Source organism: Felis catus, chromosome F1 (assembly GCF_018350175.1).
Source record: "Felis catus isolate Fca126 chromosome F1, F.catus_Fca126_mat1.0, whole genome shotgun sequence".
NCBI classification, from domain to species: domain Eukaryota; kingdom Metazoa; phylum Chordata; class Mammalia; order Carnivora; family Felidae; genus Felis; species Felis catus.
The window spans coordinates 66,593,781-66,616,695 of record NC_058384.1 but is presented as its reverse complement, the minus strand read 5'-3'; the positions used below and the strand labels follow the sequence as shown (position 1 = coordinate 66,616,695).

The 22,915-nt window shown below is 63.2% G+C and overlaps 1 protein-coding gene across 3 annotated transcripts; it reads right to left on the bottom strand.

The window, feature by feature from the left end:
* Positions 1-2,616: 2,616 nt before the first annotated feature.
* Positions 2,617-16,695, bottom strand: ETV3L (ETS variant transcription factor 3 like). Of its 3 annotated transcripts, none has more exons than XM_045048667.1 (6): positions 7,220-9,071; positions 6,862-7,099; positions 6,496-6,682; positions 6,044-6,164; positions 3,342-3,667; positions 2,617-2,936 (listed from the first exon to the last, which is right to left on the bottom strand). In XM_045048667.1, exons 1-6 carry the CDS (start codon positions 7,275-7,277, stop codon positions 2,868-2,870), a joined length of 999 nt encoding a protein of 332 aa, XP_044904602.1. In that variant the 5' UTR covers positions 7,278-9,071; the 3' UTR covers positions 2,617-2,867. The 3 variants fall into 3 exon arrangements, with proteins under 3 accessions (XP_044904602.1, XP_044904601.1, XP_023103271.2); XM_045048666.1 differs by lacking the exon at positions 2,617-2,936 and adding an exon at positions 13,630-16,695 and having other exon boundaries at positions 3,052-3,667; positions 7,220-7,984; XM_023247503.2 differs by lacking the exon at positions 2,617-2,936 and having other exon boundaries at positions 3,052-3,667; positions 7,220-9,072.
* Positions 16,696-22,915: the final 6,220 nt, after the last annotated feature.

Genomic DNA, 22,915 nt, shown 5'->3' with positions numbered 1-22,915 from the left:
GGGAGGGTCAGAGAGAAGGAGACACAGAATCCGAAACAGGCTCCAGGCTCCGACCTGTCGGCACAGGGCCCGACGCGGGGCTCGAACTCACGGACCGCGAGATCACGACCTGAGCCGATCACGACCTGAGCCAAAGTCGGACGCTTAACCGACCGAGTGCCCCGGGCGCCCTACAAAGTTGATCTTTAAATTAGGTGTCGAACATTAGGAAGAAGCTTGCCCCTCAGGCACGCCACGCTCGGAGCTCCCGCAGTGACTGCCAAGGCCCCGTCCCCTCTCCGGTTCACCCGAAGACCCTCCTCCTTTCTCGGCTCCCCCCTGGCGTCCGGGGCTCCGACGTTCACAGAGGAAAGTATCTCCAGGGCGGTTGCCTGAGCCACAGGCAGCACGGTGCTTGGCGCGTAGCAGGTGTTTAAGAAGCGTTTGTTGAGTTACGTACGTACGTACGTGTGCGTACGTGTGAGCGCGCACACGTGTGTGTGCACGTAACACCCGCGGTCCTTGAACGTTTACCCCCGCTCTTGGGCAGGGTCCTCATTAGGGACGAAGAGGGGGAGGGGAGGGAAGGACCTCACCGCCACTGACAACTCAGGGCAGCAAATGACTCGCTTTTGTTGTCGAATCCCACCGCGGCCATAGTAAAAATCACGCAGGAACGACGTCAAATTTCCTTCTCCGTACGTAATACACTCTCGTTTCTAAGGGATTCGGGGGCGTCTTAAGCTCTCAGTCCACGTGATTGTGGTGAGGTGGGATGAACGGTCCCTGATACCTGGGGGGCTTTGGTTTTACACGTGGCCCCTCCACACGTGTGACTTGGGGCAGGTGTCTTCCTCTCTCTGTGGGCCGTGATCGCAAAGGTCCCTTCCGGCTCCCAACAGTCCAGCCTTCGTGAAGCTCGGGTTTGTGAGTCCTCAGCCTGCCCGAACCCACGAGTGTCCCTGTTTTTGGTGCGACGGAGCGTCCAGGAGGAAGGATGGTTGGTGCACCGACTTTGCGTGTCTCGTCCTGGTTCCCGCTGCTGCTGGAGGAGGGCCGAGTATCCACTCTGGGCCCTTCCGGCCACAGGCGGCCAGGGAGCGTGAGGTCCAGGGTTGATGGCTGTACTCGATTGTCCCAAAGGAGCTGCTCACCTGCTGTCTGCTGTCACATGAGGCCTGCGGAGCCTTTGGGGGCTCCTCCGTGATCAGCCAAGGGGGTTTGAAGTGGGAGGGTTTCACAATGTGAAATTGCGAATCCCTAATCTGAGAAGACCCCAAGGTGCCCGTCACCTCACACCTAGTCCTCCCCCCACGCCGGGCGTCGGTGGAGGCCCTGGCCACCAGAGGGCGCTCTCGCACCATGGAACCCTTGAACTTCCCGTGCTGGCACAGCGCAGGGCCCAGCTTTGCTAGAACATCTGGACTCATTGAAGCCACCCTCAGCCAGGGACGGTTTCCTCCCCCCAGGGACAGTTCACTGCGTCTGCTGGGGGCGGGTGTCGCTGGAGGCCGGGGATGTCCTAAGCATCCTGGAACGCACAGGACAGCTTCCAGAAGGGAAGACGAGGCAGCCCCAAATGTCCGCACTGCCAAGGTTGAGAAAATGGTTTATGCAGAGCAGAACAGGGCACGCGCCCTGGGAGTTTATGTCCTCTGGACCCGCTGTGGCCGTGTCCCGGGTTCACCCACCGTGTGCCCTGCAGAGGGTACATGGGGTCCTCAGTACGGGACCCTGTCGAGGCGGGGCGTGGGGGGGGGGTTGGCCTCTCTGAACAGGGCCCAGGCCCCATGACAGCGCGAGCCGGTTCCTTGTGTCAGAGGAGACCTGGTTTGTCTCCCAAACCCGGCAGGGTGAGGGGCAGGCCCGGGGCTGGTGGTTCCTCCTTCCCGCTGGGCTGGAGATCGGCCTGCGCCTTGGGAGCAAGTGAGAAGTGGGTTTTCACGGACCCCCCGATAGCTCCTGGGAGGGAGACCCCGGGCCTGTATCCAGGGTTCCCTGGGGTGAGGGCCCGGCCCCGCCCTGCTCTGGGCCTCTCCTCCCCCATTCCGTTGGAGGCCACCAGGCATCTGCCGCAAGGAAGGACAGCAGGTGGCAGAACGCAAAATGCGCGCACCCCCAAGCCCAGTGCAGACACACACACACACGAGGACCCCTGTGCCTCCTCATATCCTAGACAGGAAGTGGAGACGAGTCCTAAACCTGTAATCGGTGGCCCAAAGACAGGAGAGCGATGCGGTTCACTCGTCTTGGCTCCTGGAACATTCTGCCCTGTTGGCTTTTCCTTCATTGAGCAAAAGCCCCTCCCTCACACGGCCCCCTCCCCTGGCTGCCCCATACTTCCTCAGCTCCTCTGGTCATTCGGAGGGCTGGGGACAGAGGAAGGGCCCCCTCCACCCGCTGCCCCCTCGGCTCTGCTCATGGGTCCACGGCAGGCCCTGCTCTGCTCGGGTTCTGTCCTTGAGGCTGGTCCCCACGCAGCACAGGTGGCTCCAGACCACGTCGTCTGCCAGCCTCTCTCTCTGGGGGATGATGGCAGCACCCTGTCCCCTGCCCCCCCTCCCACAAGAGCCTGGGGTGACGTGTAGCCCCACAGCAGCTCAGGGCAGCGGGGACGCGGTGGGACGGTCAGCCGAGTGCGGTTGGCCAAGGGTGTTTTATTCGCGGGGAGAATTACAGAGCTGAGGAGGCCGGGTCCTCCCTGCCCCACTGCCTGGCGTCTTGGGGAAATGGTGGCTTGTAGGAAGTGCCCGTGCAGGACAGGAGCTCCCAGGGTCACAGAGACCAGAGGGCCGAGGAGGAAGCGCACGGAGAGGCAGGAGAGAGACTGGGGCCTCAGCCCGGATGAGGGGGCAGGGGCTCCCCAGATGCTCGCTTTCTCCGTCATGTCATGTGGGCAGGTGGGGCTGGGGGCGCTCAAGCGACAGAATCCGTATGCTCATCTCCTTTGAAGACAGCTGAGGTTAAGGATGCCTCCTTAATCTGATTCATAATTTGGTAGGAGGGGAGGGGAGGGGAGGGTCACCCTGCCTCAGTCCCCACCCCCCCCCCCGGCATGCCCCCCACCCCCTTTTGTCCAACTCCTCCCCTTCAAAGCCTCCTGTAATTGAAACCTGTTTCCAGGCCAAGGAAGGTGCAAAGCCAGAAAGGAAATACACGGGAGGAGGCATGGACTTTGGGGGACTCCCCACTTCCCCTCTTCTCCCCAGTTAAGGAGGATCCAAGGGCCACACTGCCTTGAAGTTCTCCAGATGGGGGGACACGGGGCTTTCGTCCCCGACTTTGGGTCTGTGTATCTCTGAGGAGAAGCCCTCCCTGGGGTCCAGGCGTCCCTTTGCCCCCATCATGGGATAGGGCTTTACCTCCAGCCCCGGGGGCCTCAGGGGCAAAAGCCGGATCCTCTCGCCGGCCCCCTGTCCCAGCCCAGCCAACAGGGGGAGCCCCGGAAAGTGGTGGGTCGCTGGGGGGCAGCCGGGCCCCGGCAGCAGGGTGTCTGGCTTGGAGGTCCCCGGGATCAGCCGCTCTGGGGGGACAGGGGGCAGGAAGGGCCCTGAGAGGCGGGTCCAGTCGGGAGGGAGGGAAGGCAGGAGAGGAGGGGCCAAGGAGGCCAGACCCAGCAGCTCCTCTCGGGGGCTCCCCAGAAGGCAGCAAGGGCCAAGCTGGCAGGGGGCTGGGAGAGAGCCAAGGCCTGGGGAGAGAGAGAGACAGAGAGACAGAGAGAGAGAGGGAGGGAGGGTCAGGAGGGATCTCCCTTCTCCACCTACTTCCTATTTCCTTTTCCTCTTGCTGGAAACTTCCTTTCCTTGCTGTGCCCCATCCTGTTTCCTTTGCTTCGGGTCTATTCCCTGGGGGCGAGACAGGTCAGCCTGGGGGTCCCCCTTGTGGCTCCCGCCCCTCTCCTCCTGGGCCCTTGGCCCGATGAGCGTGGTTACCCCCAGAATGTCTGCGCCCCCGGCTCTGTGCGCGCCAGAACCGCGCCTGTATTGCTGTCTCCTGGACCCGCCTGGTGCCTCCTAAGAGCTCAGGATGAGCGTGTGGGATGACTGGGTGAGGACACTGCTGGAACTCAGTGAGTCCTGTCTGCACTCTCTGTAGCGCAGGGCTCTGGCTCTAGCCTGTGGCCCCAAGCTTGTCCCTGAAATCCAGGCCCCGGTCTCCTCATCTGTACCGGCCCCTCTGCTGGCGAAGGTCAAGTGGGAGGCCAGCGCGTGGGGGGCCCAGCCTCGCCTTCTCGGCCGGCTGGGCCCTGGCCTGCTGCCCCAGGATCCTTCCCTCCGCCCCTCCCTCCAGATCCTCCGGCCCTGCGGGCATCCTGCAACCCGGCGCCCAAAACCCCGGGGGGGGGGGGCGGGGCTCGGGGCGACTAGCACAACCTCCCGGCACTGTCCTTATTTCCAAAAGCCCAACTCCGACCCCTCGAGTCCTCTCTTAGCAAGGCCACATCATCGAACTACAAGAGTAATGTCATCACATCGGTGGGGCTGTAGTGAATGAAAACCGGAAAGGCGAATTCGTTATTATTTAACACGCCTGACGTATTCGGACGGAACGATGGTTCTGAAGTCGGACCCACAAAGGGAAACCAGTGGACAGGGTCCTGCATGAGGCAAAGGTGACCCCGAGCCGTCCCCCGGGGTCACTGCCCTTCTCCCTGGGCCTGGGGCTGCGTCCGCCCTCGGACATCAGATGGGGGCTGAGGAGCAGGTGAAGGAGACGGTCTGAGTGTCCGCCACCGCCCCCCCCCCCTCCACCGCCACTCCCAGCACCGGGCCTGCAGCCTCTGCCTCCGGTTCGCAGGCCTGCCTACTTTTCCACCCAGAAGCATCCTCTCTTGGCACCAGTGCCCGGAGCGGAGGTGGGGTGAGGGGCCTGCACAGCCTTCAGATGACTTCAGCCAGGCAGCTTGTGTGTGTGTGTGTGTGTGTGTGTGTGTGTGTGTGTGTGTGTGTATGTCCCCACAGAGGGCAGGGAGGTGCAGACGGCCCACTCCAAGCTGGGGCTCGCCGGGGACAGTTTCCCCCTCGTGGTTCCCCAAAGAGAAAGCTCCATGCAGGGCACTTCTGGAGCCAGGAGTCGGGGGGGGGGGTAGGAGCACAGGGGGGCCGTGCAGGCACTGTCTCTCTCCAGGGGCCAGACCGGTGGCCGAGCAGGTCCCAGCAGGCCCTGGGCCACCCTCGCCCACAGCCTCGGCTGCACCCTGGGGCCCAGAGGTGCCTGGCTCTGGGGACAAGGCTAAGGCCCGGGGTCTCTCGCCCGTGAAGTCGCCCGGAGAGGAGGGGCAGGTCTGAGCCGTCTGTGTGAAGCCTCAGGCTGCTCAGGCGTGTCCGTGATCTTCCTCACGGACAGTCTGGTTTTGCCACTTCGCTGTTTACAGCCCTGGGAGAGCTGACCTCTGCCTACATTTCCACCCACCCCCCTGGGATCGCCAGTGCTGCCACGCTGGCCTTTCCTAGTCCCTCGCTCCTGCCCCAGGGCCTTTGCACACACTGTTTCTCTCTGCTTGCCGTGCTGTTCTCCCTCCTCCTTGTGCAGAGCCTCCTTCTCCACCTGCCGCCCGTGCTTCGTTCTGGTCCCGTCCTCCTCTGCCTGGATGGTCCTCCCAAGCCTGCCGGTACCCGCCTCACGCCCCCTCCAACCCAGCTCCACCCCTCACTCTCTGACCACGGCCACTCACTGGGTCCCTCAGCGCCTCTACTCTTGCTCACAACTCCCTGCCTCGCACACGCCATTCCCTCTGCCTGGGCACTTTCTGCACCTGCCTCACCGGGGGCAGGGGCCTCCTCCTCCCCGATGCCCACTCATCTCTGCATTCCCGTAGCGCCTGGCGCTTCCCTGAGTCTCTCCACACCACTCGCTGACTGTCCCTCCTCTACTCCCTCCATTCTCTGCGCATCTTGAGGGCCGTCCGGCCCCCCTGAGCCCCCACACCTAGGGAATAGCTGGGGCTCAGTTTGTTGAATGAATGAATGACTTTATTGTCCCCGTCTCAAGCCTCTGGCCCATGGGCTCAGCCAGGAGGGTCCCACTTGCAATCCCCTGGGCCCTCCCCGGCCCGAGCACTCACGGAGGGCACTGCTGCCGCTCCCCTTCTTATCCTCAGAGGCCTCTGGCGGCCCTCGGGGGGTCCGCTGCCCGGCCAGCTGCTCCACTGTGGCCCAACGGGCCAGCAGCGCGCTGTGCAGGAGCTGGGGGGGGGGGAGAAGCAGGAGTGAGGGTGGCGTGGGCTGGCCGGCGGCCTGTGTTCCCCGGTTCATGCCCAGACTCCTCCCTGAGACCCCGCCCCCTTCCCTGGGGTCCTCCCGCTGGAGGGGTCCCGCAGGAACCACCCTCGCCCCCAGGCGCAGGCTGCGCCCCCTGAAGGTGTTTTAGGGTGACGGCCCTGTCCCCCCCCGCCCGGGGCGCTGGGGGACCAGAAAGCAGTGGGAGAAGACCACTGGCCACTGCCGGGGCCCCCGAGGCAGAGAGGAGGGCTGGGGTCCTCCTGGGCGGAGCGGAGGGGGGGCCTCCTGTGCCTACCTCGCCGTGCATGCCCATGGGCAACAGGGCTGGCCGAAACAGGGCAGGGGCCCCCAGCAGCAGGGGGCAAGGTGGTGCCCGCACCTCCCACAGAGGGTAGTTGACGACAATCAGCTTGCTGAAGTTGAACTTGTACGTGAACCTTTTGCCTTTGGTCTTGTGCAGGATCCTCTTGTTGTAGTAATACCTGCGGATTCCGAGGTTGAGAACGCAGAGTTGGGCCGGCCACGCCCCTCCCCCGGCCGTCGAGCCTGGGGAGCCCCGGGGCACCCCACCAGCCTCGGGGGGGGGGGGGGCGGGGCTGCCAGCACCCACAGCCCCGTCTTTGAGCCCTGACCTCTCTGGCCGCTGGCCGCCCCTTCCCACCTGAGGGCCCGGCTCAGCTTGTCGTAATTCATCTGTGGTTTGCACTTCCTGCGGCCCCAGAGGCGGGCCACCTCGTCCGGGTCCTTGATGACAAACTCGCCGTACTCCCCCTGCTGCCAGGCGATGACGTGGCGGAACTCTTCCTTCTGCAGCAGTTCCAGGATGAAGTGCCACAGCTGGATCTGCCGGGAGCCCGGGGACGACTCGGCTTTGTAGGCCCAGTCCGGGAAGGCCAAGCCTGGGGGGAGGGGCGTGAGTGCCACAGCGCTGCGGGGGGGAGGGGGGCAACCCCGCCCCCCGGGGCCGCCCCTCTGCGGCTGGGCCTCCACGACGGGCGGGCGGCCTGGCAGAGGCTCACCTGAGATCCAGGAGCTGCCCGCGACAGGGACGCCCTGGGCCCCGCAGCCGCAGTGCATGGTCGCCTCTGGGGCCGCGAGGGCCGCGTCTGGGCCTGGGGGAGCCGGTCACTGCTTAGGAGGGAGGCGAAGAATGAGGGAAAGAAAAGAGGACAGAGAGGAGGATGACAAGGACGAGGGGCCCTGAGGCAGGGGACCAGGTGGCAGGCGGGAAGCTCCCCCGCACGGAAGGCAGGGCCCGGCCTCCTCTGGGGACGTCCTTCCCGGCCAGGGGCAGACCTGGAGCTGGGACCACTTATATGGATGCAGAAGAAGGCAGAGGGTCCTATATCCTGCCCCCGCTGGGGGATTTAGACAGGACGCGCTCTCCTCTCAGGGCTTTAATAGGATTGGCGCTTTCCCCAAGAGAAGACCAGAGAAAATGTGATTAATCGTGGGCTCTTCGTAAACCTCGAGCGGGGGCAGGCGGAAGATACGCACACCCATACCTTTACGGAGCCGGACCTGCTGCAGGCCTCGGGGCGAGCAGGGGGTGTGTGCTTCCTGCTCTGTCCCCAGCGAGCCCCTGGCCCAGCAGACGCCTGGTGCGTCGCAGGTGCCTGGCGGTGAAGTGCTTGGCGGTGGAGTCCGCGTGTGGGAATGAGGCTGTCGATGCGGTCTGTGTGCTTGTGTCTGTCTTTGCCTCCGAGTGGTGGCTCCCCGCCGTCAGGGGCCCCGGCTGTCTTGTTCACAGGCCAGCCCAGCATGGGCCCTGGGCTCCAGCTACTCTGTAAATATCCGTGGAGTTACCGAACCGCGGCCCCGGCCACGGAAGGAGGGGTCTTGCTGGTTCCCAGCGTGGCCCAGATGGGGAGAGGACTCGGGGGTGAGCTCCCTGATGCAGGCCACGGGAGGAGAGCACCCGTCCCTGTCCCAGACCTTCCAGATGGAGCTGAGGCCGGGCCGAGGGCTGGCTTCCCGTCCCCGAGGGAAGATGACCCCAGAGGCGGAGCGCCCACAGGGCCTGGGGGAGATGCAGGGTGTGGGCCCCGCTCCAGGGTAGGCGTCACCTGTGAGGTCAGGACCCTGTGACGAGGCTTACAGGACCTGGCTCCGGGCTCCGTCTCTGGGGGAGGGGGGAAGTCGGGATGGGGTGAGCCCTGCTCTCAGCCAGAACTTACTAGGCCGGCAGGTCTGGAGGGCATGTGAGGGCTTGCCTGGAGTGGCCTCCTCACTTTCCAGACGAGGCTCACAGAGGGAAAGCCACCCGACACACGGGCTCAGCGGCCACACTTTCACCCCTCGCACACGGCCCCCGCTCCTACGCCGTGTCGTCTTGAGACTTAGACCCCGCTGTCTATGGAAGTGCTTCTCAAACACCGAGGCGAAGAATCCCGAGAATCTCTTCGGGACGCAGATTCGGATTCGGAGGCACTTGGTGGTACCCAAGACCCTGCATTTCTAACAAGCTCCTCGGTGACGCCGATGTTGCCGGCCCGCGGACCCTGCTTTGAGTAGCGAGAGCCCGCGGGGTACCCCGGGAGTTGCTGGGGGTCAGGACGTCAGACACCTCAGCTGCTGAGACCCTCCCTGCCCTCTCCACCCCTACCCCCGCCCCAGAGGTCATCTGGTCTCCTGCTTTTCCTTTCCCAGGGGACACGGCTCCAGGGGGTCAACCGACAAACCAGTGGCCCCTTGGGGGCAGGTGCTCCTGGGGGTGCCCGGTCTGGCTGGAGCAGAGGGCACCTCCGGAAATGCCGTGGTGGATGGTGGTGAGGGGTGCACGCCGCTTGGGGTCTTCCCGCCCAGCCTTCCGCCTCTAAACTGACGGCTGACATTCTGGAACTTCGCCCTTTCCCGTCCTCCCCCGAAACAGAAGCCCCCCCACCCGCCTCCCACCCTCCTCCCCCGCCTTGTCCGTTGAGAAGTTCCTCCTGTCTAAACTCAAGCGGGTTGGGATCCCTTCCACCTCACCTTAGGAAAATGGGTTGGGAAATGGGGGGGGCGGTGCCGGGGTGAGAGGTCCCACGGGAAGACTGTTCCGTGGAGGGAGCGGTGGCCTCCTCCAGCTGCCTCCCCCCCCCCCCAGTGCTGCCGGGCCCCCACAGTGTCTGGTCTGGAGGATTGGAGACCTTAGGATAGCTTTAGGATCTGGCGTCAGGAGAATGATGAACCCACCGCGGAGGGGGTCCTCGGTGCGCCCCGCCCCCAGCCGGGGAGCCCACACGCCCCGAAAGCTCGCGGGAGTATCTCACAAGATGGAGCTCAGAGGGGTCGAGGAACTTCTCCAAGGTCACACAGCTCTTAAGCGGAAGCGACAGCAACACCTTGATTCAAGATGTGTGCTATTCCGCCACCCAGGGAGGCGACCGACCGACCGACACCCCGCCTCTGGCCCCCAAAGGGAGAAAACCCCAAATACAAAAACCACAAGTGGCATCCGTGGGTGAGGTCAAGCCCCTCCCGTCCCCGCCGTTCCCCATTTCCCGGTCTCCCCCATGCGTGTGGGGGTCCCGCCAAGACCCCCGGGTCTCTGAGGAGCTTGCGGCGGGGATGTGGAAGTCCTCGCTGCTGGCAAATCCTTCCTGACGGCCCCCCTCCAGCCCCCCCTTTTGCCCTGGGCCCCGAGGAGCTGACCCGCCCTCAGACGGTCGCGGCCTTCGTGCTTCGTGCTTCGTCTCGGTTCCTTGTGCTCCAATTTTACCCTGCGGCTCTGGTGGTGGTGACCCCAAGGCCGGGGGAGGTGACCCGCTCTGTCCCCCGAGCCCCCACCCCGGGCCCCCAGCTCCCTCCCTCCCGTGTGGTGAGCTGAGCTCGCAGGGCTTGGGGGGCCCCCCTGCCCGGCGGCTCTCGCAGCCCCTACAGCCCCGGCGACAGCGGGGTCTCAGAGGGTCAGCGTGGAGAGCTATAAATCAAAGAGGACCATAACCCAATCTGGAATGATCAGAGGGGCTGCTGTTAGGCGCTTTGTGTTGTTTGAAGGCTCGTAGCCGTGAGCGATTGTTATTGTCACCGCCCCCGTCATTCTGGTTACTGATAACACGGTAGGTCTGCTTGGCTAATACGAGCGCTGGTTACCACACAGGTAGGTTTTAGGTCATTATTTAACAACGCGATATAGAGGAGCCTGGTAACAACGGAGAGCGGGCCTTAAGCCCCGCCTCTCCCCTGTAACCCCAAGCAGGAGAGCCGCCCCCCTTGCCACTCCCCTAGGGGGGTCCCCAGGCGGCCCTGCTTCTCCGACACTTTACTTCTCTGGGCTTGGAGCCAGAGGAAAAGTCCAGAGCAGATCTTATCTTTCTGAGAGTTTAGTTACTAGAAACGGGCCCTTGTCGTGTCACAGCACGGGGCCAGCCCTCTCTTTCCACAGGTCCTGCCCCGAATCCGCACACAAGCCCCTCGACGCGGACGTTATTTCCCCCATTTTGCAAGCCGAGGAAATCGACGCTCCACAGAGTGGGAGCCTTGCATCAGATCCCCGTGCAGGTGGTTGAGCCGGACTCGGGAGCAGGTCTATCTGACTCCGGGCTCCGAGCTGTAATCAGTCAATCAGGGCAGAGAGGCCGAGACTGAAACTTCGGAGCTGAGAGGGTGGTGGCGGCCGGGGCCCTGGAGGAGCCTCTCGGGTCTAACCTAAGCTGTGCTGGGCTCCTTGTCCGGAAGCCTGAGGACCGACAGTCAGACGGGAAGGGGATGAGAAAGACACGAACACACTCCGAATAAAAAAAAAAGTTGAGCGGTAAAGGCCCGTACTGCCTACCCATCTGAAAAGCAAAACTTGCATCGAGAGTCACTTTGCTGCTGGGCCTTCCAGGAGGCTGGCCTGGGCTGACCGCACGGTCGGGTTGACTGACCTCCACCGAGCCTTCCTGGTGGGTGAGTCCCCGACTGATTCAGGGGGACAGAGTCCGAAAGAAAGAGTGCCAAGGGAATGACAGGCAGCTCTGTGGTGTGTGTGTGTGTGTGTGTGGACACAGGTGAGGGCTGAAGGGTCACAGTGGGGAGACCAGCCCAGAGGGGGACAGTGGGAACACAGAGGTGACGGCCTCCAGGGGACACTGAGCAAACTGCACACCGCCCCCCCCCCCACTTCTGCAGAATCCCCAATCTGATTAGAAGCCTCTGGTCCGTCCCCTTGATCTCTCCCCCAGTGGAGAGTGGTTAGTCCTGAGACCTCCCTTAATGCTATTAGCTAAAGCTGCTTAGTTAGGTAGGACTTCGAGGGGCTGGGGCCCGGGAGAAAAGCCAACCACCTTCTTCCCCGGGGGATTTGGGGGAGGGGCAGAGACAGAAGTTCTTTCTTCCCAGAGACCCCAGGGCATCTTGTCCCTCCTGCAGGTCCCCAAACTCAGGGGACCCGCATGGGGCCGAGGGGCCCCTTCTCGATGCTCCATGTTGGGAATGGACCAGCTGAGCCCCGCCTCTACCCTGTAACCCCAAGCAGGAAAGGCGCCCCTCCTTGCCTCTCCCTAGGGGGGTCCCCAGGCGGCCCTGCTTCTCCGTCACTTTACTTCTCTCTCCAGGGGCCCTCGGGTCTCAGGTCCCTGCCCCCCCAGCCCCTGGCAGACCCTCTGACTCTGATCTCTGTGTCCCTGGGGACCGTGGGCTTTAAAAGGTTTGTGCAACTCTTGGAGTAGAAATCCCAGACGCCCCCAGACCCCACCCCAGACGCAGTAGAAGGGCGGTGGGGCAAGTCACAGCCCCCTGGCCCAGGGGTTGGGGGATGGGCAACGGGGGCCGGGAGACAGGCTCCCAGCCCCGCATGCTCCCCTCTCCCGTCTGGCCCCTCCCGGCCTCTGTTTCGCTTGGTTTGACCTTTTCATCTTAGCTCATTTCCTGCTTCCCGACTGCTTCTTCTCCCTTCTTTCCAGTCCCCAGGCCACCAGGCTTCTGAGTCTCCCTGCCCCGCCACCTCTGTGGCCCATCCTTTTCCGTCTCGGTGTCGAGGAGGAGGCCGGTCCCTTTCCGTCTCTACTTCTGGGGACCAGGCCGGCTGCCTCACCCCATCTCCTGCTCTGGGCACTGCCGCCAGGCTCAGGCCCTGTGTCTTGCGTTTTCTTGCTTCTCTCTCCGTCCTGTTCCTGTGCTCTTTCTCTCACCCAGGCTTCAGACTGGAAGCTGAGCCCAGGCCCCCAGCTCCCCGGCCTAGGTCCCCGCAGCCCCCTCCCACCCTGCTCCCTCCCAAATCCCTTCCCGGGCAACCCCAGCCTCCTTCCTGACATCTCATTCCTGTCAGCTGTGCCCTGGGGATCCCCCTGCCTGGACATCCCCGATCCTTCCCTTTGCTCCCCCCACCCCCCACCCCCCCAACAAGAAATCCCCTCCAGCAGGAGCCAGGCCAGCCAGAGGAAGTGAAAGTTCTCAGTCAAACGCTGATCTGGGACAAGTGGCAGCCAGACGGAGCAAACAGGGACCAGAGTGTCAGGACTTCGCCGGCTGGGTGGACTACCCCCCCATCCCAGTCCAGTCGCAGCCTCCACCTCCAGCCTCGTGGTGCTCACCCCAGTCCTAGTGAACCCTGACTTGAACTTCACTAAGCCTCCTGCCTGAACGAAGCCCCTCTCCCTGCCCCCGCCCTCCCCAGCCCTCCTTCTCCTCTTCCTCCTCCTCCTCCTCCTCCTCCTCCTCCTCCTCCTTCTCCGTCCTCGTCCTTCCGTCCTTCCGGAGGGCTGGAGGAGAGAATCACCCCTCCCTGCGCCTCTCCAGCCTCCGAGAGCCCGCACCTGCCCTCCAGCACAGGGGCTGTCCGACTTCAGGCTTCTTGGACCTCGTTTTTGGGAAGGATGCCAGGAGCATGAGGAAGGGAGCCCGGCAGGCACACGGGGCAGCGTCCCCTAACCCTGCCAGAGGCTTCGGTCCGGTCCACCCCAGCCCGGCTCAGGTGGGAGCACAGCCTTAACTCTCCCGCCCTTGGGACCCCGAGGCCCACCCCCTGCTCCTCCGTACCCCCGGGCTGTGATGCCCGCACCCCCCGTGTCCGGCCCCACCCTCAGCCCCTCCGATGGTGCGGTCAGCTCCGTACGGGCTGCTGTTTGTGCGGACGGCAGGGTGCAGGGATGCCCGAGCCCGTCCTTCCGCCGGCCCCAGCCTGACCTGACCCCATCCGTGCCAGGAGTCTCCTCTGCCCCGGCACGCGGACATCTGACCCCAGGAGCGCCCCACCTGGGGAGAGGAGACCAGCTGTCTTGATGAGCTCCCCACTTCTTTCCGCCCTGGCCCCCCAGCACCCGGCCCTGCGGCTGTCCCGCACCGGCCGCCTCCCGGGAGGCTTCTGCGAGGCCCCTGGGCTCTCACCCCCACCACTGCCCGCTCCTCCTTACGAACCCCCTTCCCGGCCGCTCCCCAGCTGGACCCACAGCCGGGGCGGGGTGGGGGCGAGAAGGGCCGTCCCTCAGGCCAGCCCAGCCGCACACCGGCCACCAGAGTCCCTTACCTTGGAGCGGTGGCCGGCCGGCCCCTGCTTCGTCCCCTGCTTCTTCTGGAGCACGCCTCGCCCAGCGGCCCTCGCTCATCACACGCGAGTTAGGGTTACTTAAAATGAGAGCGGGATCTCCAAGCTCCCAGGGGAGCCGATGTGGTTTTCAGACAATAGCATTAACCCTTCGGGGGCCAGTGGCACCGCGGCCCGCGCCCCCTCCGCCTCCGTGAGGGCTGTGGTAGGAGGGGTGTCTCTCCTTCAGTCCTCCGTATCCAGAGCTGCCTCTGGGGCTGGTGGCTCCTACAGTGTCAGGCCAACACAGAGACTCGTGAGGAGGCCACCTGTCCTCCGTTCTAGGCAAAGGGACCCTGAACTGTGGGGAAGTCCTTCCAGCTGTCTACCCTTCCCTAGATAAGTCAGTCCCCGTCTCAGGGAACTCTCTGTGCAGATAGAGCCCAGGCCTGGAAGAGAAGCCCCTCCCAACCTGGGACTGTTACCACCGCCTGGTCCCCAAGTCCCCCTGGCTTCCAGGCCGCGGCTCTGCTCGAGCTCATGGACGTTACAGTCCCCGAAATCTGGCGTTTCCCTCGAGTCTCGAGTATTAAATGACACAAATGGTTTACCCGATGTATTTTCTCTGAGGATTTTAAAGCACTTATTATGTCTCTGTCGTCTGGGAGTTTCGGAGTTCTGGAAAATGATGTTTGCTTTCCTCTATTAATATGACTGAAAGCCAGACAGCGAGAAGAACTTCCAGGTCAGGCACAGACTGGACAGGAGGAAGTGACTGGGGGGCATCAGATACCCTGCAGGGAAGGAGCAGGAGCAGGGAAGGGGCAGGGTTCCAGAATACACCGGGAGGGGTTGCGTTAGGCGCCTGACATCGGGAGACGCTTCTCAAGGCGAAACGAGGGCCTCTGCCTTTGAAGTCCCGGGGAATGAGCCCCTTGGAGCCTGTGGGGCCTGGAGCCCACGTCTCCAGTCTCCGGCGGGGATGAAAAGGTTGACGGCTGTCGCTGGGGAATCAATATGATTTTCTTTTATTCCTCCCTGGCTCTGGGAGGCCAAGTGTCCCTCCCCACCTCATTACGCAGCCCCTCCCGGCCTCGGGCTGAAGGACGTGGGGAGGGAGAGCCATGGAATTCAATCCTGGGGGTTGTTTTCTGGTTAAATCAACCGAAGCTAACATGACAGAGAGGTGAGGGGGGAGAGGATGATTGATGGAGAGACAGGTCGCTGGGGACCGCTGGCAGAGGGTCCTGGGGGGGACAGGATGCGTGTCCAGGTTGTTGGATGCAGGCCTAGCAAGGAGCAGGCAGGCCTGGTGCCCACGGGAGACGGAGCCTCAGCGAGGGGGCCGAGGTCGGCACTGAGACGCGATCCCGGCGTTTCCCTCAGGTGCCCTTGGCCTTTCCTCCCCTGGGCGGGTGGTCCTGCCCTTACACATGTCACCTCACTCCATCTCCTTCATCTAAGGACTTGGCACCTGAGTGAGGACCCGGAAGATGCCAAGGCCAGGCAGACGCGGGCAGGAAGAGCTTCCTCTCCACGAAGGCCCCGCCCATTCGAAGGAGCCGAGTCCAAGGCCTGGACCCCACGGCCGCTCAGAGCACCTGCTGCCTCCGAGAGTTCCCCCGGGAGGCAGCATCCGGGGGGCCTCCGGGGAGGGCGGCTCCGCTCCCCCGCTTGCCTGCCATGACCCCAGCTCCCAGGAAAGTCCCCCAAGTCGCTAACTACAGTCCCTTCGGGAACCAGAGCAGCTGCTTCTGCGACACTTAGGGTTTTCACCTTCCCTCTAGTGCCTTACACACTTCCCTGCCCATTTCCTTCCATATTCCCGTAAGCCCGATCAGAGCAGAGCCCCCACTCCCATTCACCAGGGGACAGGAGGCCAGGCGCTTGGCACCGACCCTGGCTCCCGGGTGGCACACGGGGGCCTCCTGTTTCTTCCCCAAGACACAGGCAAAGGGCCCAGGGCCCTTGGGGATGCGTCCCCTAACCAAATGCAGCCCTTCGCTCTTGCGAGCATCTCTGATGTGTCCCAGGGCCTGGCCGCGGGGCTGCCTCACCAATGACTGCTGAGCAACTCACCCCAACCCAACCGGCTCCCCCCCGCTGAAGCCGATCCCACAGCCCCAGCTCACATCAGCCTCGACACATTTTACACCGCCTCAGGGCCCCCAACTTCATTGCCACTGATTTTAGTGGCCCGCTCCAGGCCACCTACATTTTCTCAACACAGTGACACAATCACGGGCACCAAGCGGGGTGAGGCGGAGACCGCAGAGGGCGGCCCTTCCCACTCTGGGGCTGGAGCCGGCTCTGGGGGTCCCCCGGGAGTCCGCCCAGAGAGAGGAGTCTCCCCAGGGGGAGGAGGGTGGGCCTTGGCTCCCCGGCCACCCCCTAGAGCTTAGTGGCACAGGTTGGGGGCCAACCAGAGGGTGTTCACGTGAGCTTGGGGTCGAAGGTTCCCGTCCTAGTAGTGACTTTTTCATACATGAGTAGCCAGCGTGAGCCTACGGACACTGTGTGACACTTTGGATCAAGACCTCATCACCCCACGTGGGTCCTCTTAGGCCTCATGTGGGCCCCTGTGACCCTCTGACTTATGATGGGCAGACAGGAGACACAGGGTGGGCTCAGCCCCCGGAGGCCTGATCGAGGGGCTGCGCAGGGTGCGGGTCGGGGCTCAGAAATGAGGAGTAGGAAGGAGGAGAGAAAAGGGATCTGGCCCCGGGGGCCTGGCAGGCAGTGGAGGGCAGCAGGGGACGGTCCGGTTGTGACAGATGTGACTGAGACCGGACTCGGCGGGGGGAAGCGGGGGAAGGACACCCCTGAATAGAGGGATAAGGTCCTTGGTGCGACAGAGGAGGACTGGGGAACCTCAGGAGCGGGAGAGGAGGCGGCGGCCGGGCAGGGGGAGGGGAGGCGGCGCGCGGGGGTGGAGCCCGTGGCTGTGGTGTCGGTGCAGACTCTTCAGGTCCCATTAGCAGCAATGGAAGGTGACATGTGGGATCGATACCAATCGAGGCAACAGACTCCCAGTAATGAACCCATTTCACTCACGCTCCCCACCCCCGCCGGCTCCCCCGGACCCCCTCCCCGGAGAGCCTGCTCCCGGAACCGTCCCTGGGGCTGGGGGCCCCCAGCGTGGTGAGGTGGGCCTGGTGGGGGGTGGTGATGTCCGGCTCTGTGAGGCTCGGGCCCACCTTGTGCCCCCCGGGGCTGAACTCACGTCCCCAGCCCTGCGCATGTTTCCAAGGTGGAACCGGGGAAGCTCTGGAGTTTGAGCCGCTCACCCCGTGGGCACAGGTGAAGGTGTCTCTGTGCTCCTGGCCCGCCCGTGCCCGCGCGTGGGCGTCTGTGTGTGTGGCTGTCTCGGCTGGCCTGCGTCTGTGCGTCTCCGAGGACCCGGGAAGTGGCCGTGTGTCTCCGTAGGCGTCTCCACGGCCGTGCGGTTTCACGCGTGGGTGTTTGCCACGTTTTGTGTCGCCGGTGTGTCCTCGCACGCCTGTCTCTGGGAACGTGGGTGTGTGAGCCCGGGTTCGTGAGTGTGTCCGCGATTCTGTGGGTGTTTGCTCTGGACGTGCGGGTCACGCTTTGTTTCCGAGAGTCTGTGTGTGTGTGTGTACCCGTGTGTGTGTGTGTGTGTGTGTGTGCATGTGCACACACGTGCACCCCCCTCTTCGTCTCCTTGTACGAGTGGGCGGGTGCCGCCGCTCTCTAACCCTGCCCCCCAGCTTTGGCCCTTGGGCTGGACCTGAGGCCCAGAAGGGCCTGAGTGGTCTCCCCAGACACGGGAGTTTCAGCACTGAAGCTGACCCAGCCCCACGAAAACCAGGCCAGGGGTTCCTGCTTCGTCCAGGCCTGGACACCAGGAGGCTGGAGTGAAGGGAGGGGCAGGTGCCAGGGAGGGAGAACCGTGGGATGTGGGGGCTTGAAGGGGAAGCTGGAAAGGTCGAGGCGCTTGGTACTTGAACGTTAGAAGAATTAGAAAAAATCAGAAAAATTAGAAAAAAAAAAGCTCCCCCCCCCCCCCCGCCCCCCACAGCGACTCAGAGATGGGCTGGAACAGGCCCGGTGGCCCCGGGGGGTGGGCATGGGTGGAGTGGGGGCCGTGAGGCTGAGCTGGTTTTTTATAGTGTCTTAGGGTCTCTGAGCTCCCCCAGGGAGGGTACCAGTCATGGTTTTCACCTTGGAACTTCCGGGTCCCTCCCTCCATGCCTGGCACACAGTGTCTCTGAAGATCCTATTGACTAACTCTAGCTTTGCACCTTCTTCGGAGGGTGCTAGCTGCCCTCCTCTGGGGGCCCTTTAGTCCCCTGGCTGCTCCTGTCCCCAGCCCCTGTCCCTCCTGTCCCTCCCACTGCTGTCCAGGCCGCACAGGGGAGCACGGCCACCAGCAAATCTCATTCCTGCACCAGTCCCTGCTCACACAGGACCGGGCTCCAGCCCAGGGGAGAGATGTCCCCTGCTGTTTGATCTCAACGCAGTGCTTTTCAAATCGCCCTGACATTGGCCCTTTGGCACCTCGAGGTGTTTGGAGGGTTGTGCCAATAACCATGAAGACTTCATTGTCTTCGGAGGTCACGCAGGCTTTCATCTGTCTTATAAACCAAGCTCTCAGTGGAAGTTTTGAAGACGGAGCTCCAATGTTAAGTCTTTGCAGCCTGGTCCACTCCTGACGTTTGCAGGTACTTGTGCAGGAGAACGAACAGGCGACCGCCCCCCGCACCCCTGCTCAGGGGGGCATGTCTGGGGCACAGACTGCTCACCACTCCATCATGTGGACAGGGGTCCCCGCGTGCCAGGAGCCCAGAGGGTGGGCTGGACGGAGGACATGGCTGCGGGTGGACACGTCCCCTTGGCCACAGACTCCAGACCCAGGCTCCGGTGGTCCTGCTTGCAAGTTACAATTTCTGTATCTGTATCCATTGCCAGGCTGGTCTGTGACCCGAGCTCTGGAAGATGGTGCTCAAAATGACACTTGTCCAGGACCCTTCACTGCCTGCTCCCCTCTGGGCCTTGTCTTTTTGTCTTTTGTGTGGGTCTTTCTGTCTGGTCCTCAGATGGGTCTGTCTCTTCTGCAGAAGCCAGGAACTGTTGCTTCTCAGATGGGGGGCTCCCTGGGGGAGGGCTGTGAGCACCCTTCCCACGCTCCCCTTCCCCAGGCTGCCTGGGCCCTGGGGGCAGGGCACTGGGCTGGGTGAGGCTGAGGGGAGCAGGAGTTAGGAAGAGGGGCCCACACAGGGCTGTAGAGAGGGCAGGGCCGACGGGGCGCTACCGCCGTTGAAGAGGCCCCCGAGGAGGCGGCGAGGGGGCAGAGGCGGGGCTCCCGAGACCTGGTGATGCCCAAAAGCCTGGCTAAGGAGTAGGGGGTTCTGGGTCGCAGTCGGAGGGCAGCGGGTGGGGTGACGGGAAGAGGAAACAGAGGCCGAAGCCCATGGATTCTATTTCCCCAGCTCCTTTCTGGACCTTGGAGCTCAGGACAGCCAACGTGCCCACTATCTGGAGCCAGTAGGGGCTTCTGGAGAGCAGACGATTCAGGGGCTAGAGGGAGCTCCATCCACCCCCCAACAAGCTAACCAAACTTTATATCTTTATATATATATATATATATATATATATTTTTTTTTTTCTGTGTTAAGGAGCCCTGTGTCAGGCTGATAGGAAAAACAAGAGGGAGAGAGAAGGGGAAGCCAGGAGAATGCAGAGCTCAAATGAGACCCGAGATAAAGCAATTACCTGATCAATACGGGTGAAATTGAGTAATCTAGCAGATCAATACTGTGGGCAGGAGGCTGGGGCGGGGGGGTCCCCTGCCCTTCCCTGCTGCAGCCCCTGCCCACTCCTTGAAAATTCCTGAGTCTACCTCTGCATCCGGCCCCCCAGAGGATCACCCCCTGCCCCTCCGGCCGGCCCCCACCTGTGCTTAGGCTGCACCCTGGATCCTCCCTTCCCCTCGTTCCCCTCCCCTACTGCCCTCTCCTCCCCTCCCAAGCTGACCCCCTTAGCATCAGTCCTTCTAGGCTGCTGCCCAGGATGCCTCCCTCTCTTTCGCCAACTCCCCCTACTGGGGGCCACGCCCCAGGCCAGCTGGGGAGCCAGCTGCCCGCATCTGTGTCCTGGGGGCATCACTTAGGACTCTCTGAGCACAAGACCCAGGTTTACGGGGACCAAGGCTTCCCCACCGGCCAGACGGGACTGGAGGGAGCTGGGCCTCTGTCTTTGGACCTGACCTGACCTCTCCAGTGCTGAGCACCACCCAGCACTCCCGGTGCGCCAGGCCCAGGCTGAGCCCCACTCGGAGGTCAGGGCCGGGCCCGGAGGAGCCGGGAGGAGGCCCCCGCTGCTGCTGCTGCTGCTGCTGCTGCTGTGCGTGCAGCTCCAAAGGTGGCTGTGAAGGTGCTGGCAGGGAAGGGCACCAGTCCATCCGGGGACTGCCCGGGGTCAGAAGGGGCACTCGAGGCTCTGGTTCTTTCCAGAAGGGGCGTGGGGAGAGTGGGAACTCCCCGAGTATTGTGGGAACACCTGAGTTCCTGCCTGCCCGGTCAGTACTGAAAATTCCCCGGGCCAGGAAAGTTGCAGCTTGCTGGGGAAGGCGGTGGCACCGTGGGGGGCGGCCTGCGTCTGCGGGGACCCCACCCAGGGGGAAGCTCCTGGTGGGTAAGGAGCATCTCTATTTGACTTTGAAAGCCCAGGACAGAGCCTGGCATGCGGCAGGCACTCAGGAAAGGCTAGTTGAATACATGCATGGCTACTGTCACCAGGCCACCGTCAGTTCATGTCAGCTTGTTTCCCGGGCCAAACCAGGAGTCCCCAGAGAGCGGGGACCTGCTGTAGGCACGCGTGGGCCGCCACGTGTTTTGTGGGTGAACAACTGCGCCGTGTGGCCTGGAGCTTGTTCCAGAAGAGCCCCCTGCATTCTTGATTCCTGATTCCACAAGTCCCCTTAGGGACATCAGGGACCTCTTTGAAGCCACCCCATTGCCCTCCTTCCAGCTTCTAGGCTCTGTGTGTCATGGCTGAGAGGCGGGGGTGGGGGGGGCGGTGCACGGACTTCGGGGTCGGAAGTTCAGGCTGAGTCCTGGTTTGGCTCCTCGACAGCAGAGTCGACCTTGGGCAACTCACTTGACTTCCTTGACCTCTGCTTCCTTCGTCTGCAAAATGGGGACAATCATAAGTACTTTCTGCAGGGGGCAAGTCTGTGGATTTGGACAAGACGGTGGTGTTATTTTCGACACGGGGGTCGGGCAGAGTTGGGCAGCAGAAGGCCGGAGCTTGAACAAGCACGGATGCAGACGCTTTCCAGCCGGGCCGGGAGCAGGACAGTGAACAGACCTCGTTACCTGTGGTGGCACGAATGGAGAGCAACACCACCGGCCCGTTTCCCCTCCTCCCCTTTCCTTCCGCCAGTTGCCAAGAGGACAAACGTCACACAAAGACGACACATCTCAGAACACCAGGTGAGGCCGGCTGCCCACGCTCTCACCTGTTTATGTCACTTGGAGGGATGGGGGAGGGGAAGCAATTCGTAACGACACACGGAACTTTGGGTCCTGCCCGGCCACCGCCGGACCCCTGGTTCAACGCTGTTCTCTGCCTCCTGGAGGGGGGGGGGTCCCTCCACCCTCCTGCCTCCTCCCTACCCCTCTCTGGTGAGGTCCCTGCAGGGCTCCAGGGGCGAGGCCCTGTGCCTCCCTGCTGGTTAGCTCTCTGGGACCAAGGTTGGTTGCAGACCAGCCTTTGGATAGAAGTTGGCTGGGACGGGCACCTGCCAGCGCCAGCCGGGGCGAGGGGCGGTGACGCGGGCCGAGGCTTGGGCTTCTTGTCCGGGCTCAGTCCAGTGTCCGGGCTGCATCCCACCCCGTCGTCTGCCCGGACGCGTCCCCACATCCTGAGGCCTGCGGTCGGAGACCCCGGGGACTGCTCCTCCGGGTTGGCTCATCTGCGCTGGTGAAGGGTTCCATCTTCGATCTTTCTCCCTCCCTGGTCAGCAGGCAGCCCGGCCCCTGGAGCCTGTCTGACCAGAGCCTCCCGGGCTCCAGACTGGCCCGACAGTGGAGAAACACCAAGGCCGGGGTCCCCCCACGACTTCCTTCCGTGTTTTCATTCTTGCCTCAGAGATCCGAGGCAAGTTGGGGATTCGGAGTCCGGAAACCTGTTTAAATGGCTGGGACAGGTCACCCGTGCCGGGTCTCCTTTCTCTCATCTGCAAACCAGGGATCCTCTCGAGGGGCCAAAGGGGGACGAGAAGGCACTCAACCCTGCAGAGGAGAGGAGCGTGAAGACAGAGCCGCACCTCAATGAGGAGACATCCGGTCTCATTAAAAGAGTGATTTTGAGGGGTGCCTGGCTGGCTCAGTGGGTGCCACTCTTGACCTCTGGATTGTGAGTTCGAGCCCGTTGGGTGTGGAGATGACTTAAAAATAAAATCTTTACAACAAATGATGTTGAGTACTAAGTGCTTTGTGTGCATCATTCGGTCTCCACAAAATAGGGAAACTGAGGCACAGGCAGTTTCTGTAACCTGCCCACGTCCTAGCCAGGAAAACGGCGGGGGGGGGGGGCGGCGGCTGTGGGGGCAAGGCCAGCGCCAGCTCACCTCCCCTCCTCTGGGGCTCAGCACAGCTGGCCACAGGACCACGACTGGGAGGGGATGCCGGAGTGGGGGCTGTCTACACAGCAGGCCTTCTGGGGATTTTTAGCTGCCTTCTTGCACACCCTTAAAAATTTCCTTCTGTAGGATCGGGGGCAAGTGAGTGAAGCTGGAATGTGTGAGTCAATCCTGGCCAAAGGGGCGAGAAGGGAAAGACCCCGCTGGGCTATTTAGGGAGCAGCCTAGTGGGAGGGGTCTCGGTTCATTTCCCTCCGGCTCACGTTCCACGTGGGCGTGAGTTTGCAGCACACACGTGTCGGTGCCCCGGGGAGAGGCGGGTTTGCCGGGAGGGGGGCTCAGCTGCAGGGAGAGGAGACACAGTGTGAAGACGCAGGGGGAGAGGGAGCCGCAGGGCACAGCGCCTTCCGCACGGGGACTCCTCCGGGCCTGGAAGCTCGTCACAGAGACACCGTATGCCGCCGAGTGCCACTGTCCCCTCGTCCCTTAGCCTGTCCTTGTATCCCAGGCCTGTGTCCCCCACCCCAGGCGAACACCCCTCGTGCGTCTCTTGCTTCCCGTCTGTCCAACAAACGCTTGTCAAGCATCCTCAGGGCTCGGCAACGTGCCGGCCCCCGGCTTCTCCACCACCCTGTCAGCGGCCAGACCAACGGCACCGGTGGCAGCGCGAGGCCGTGGTTCAGA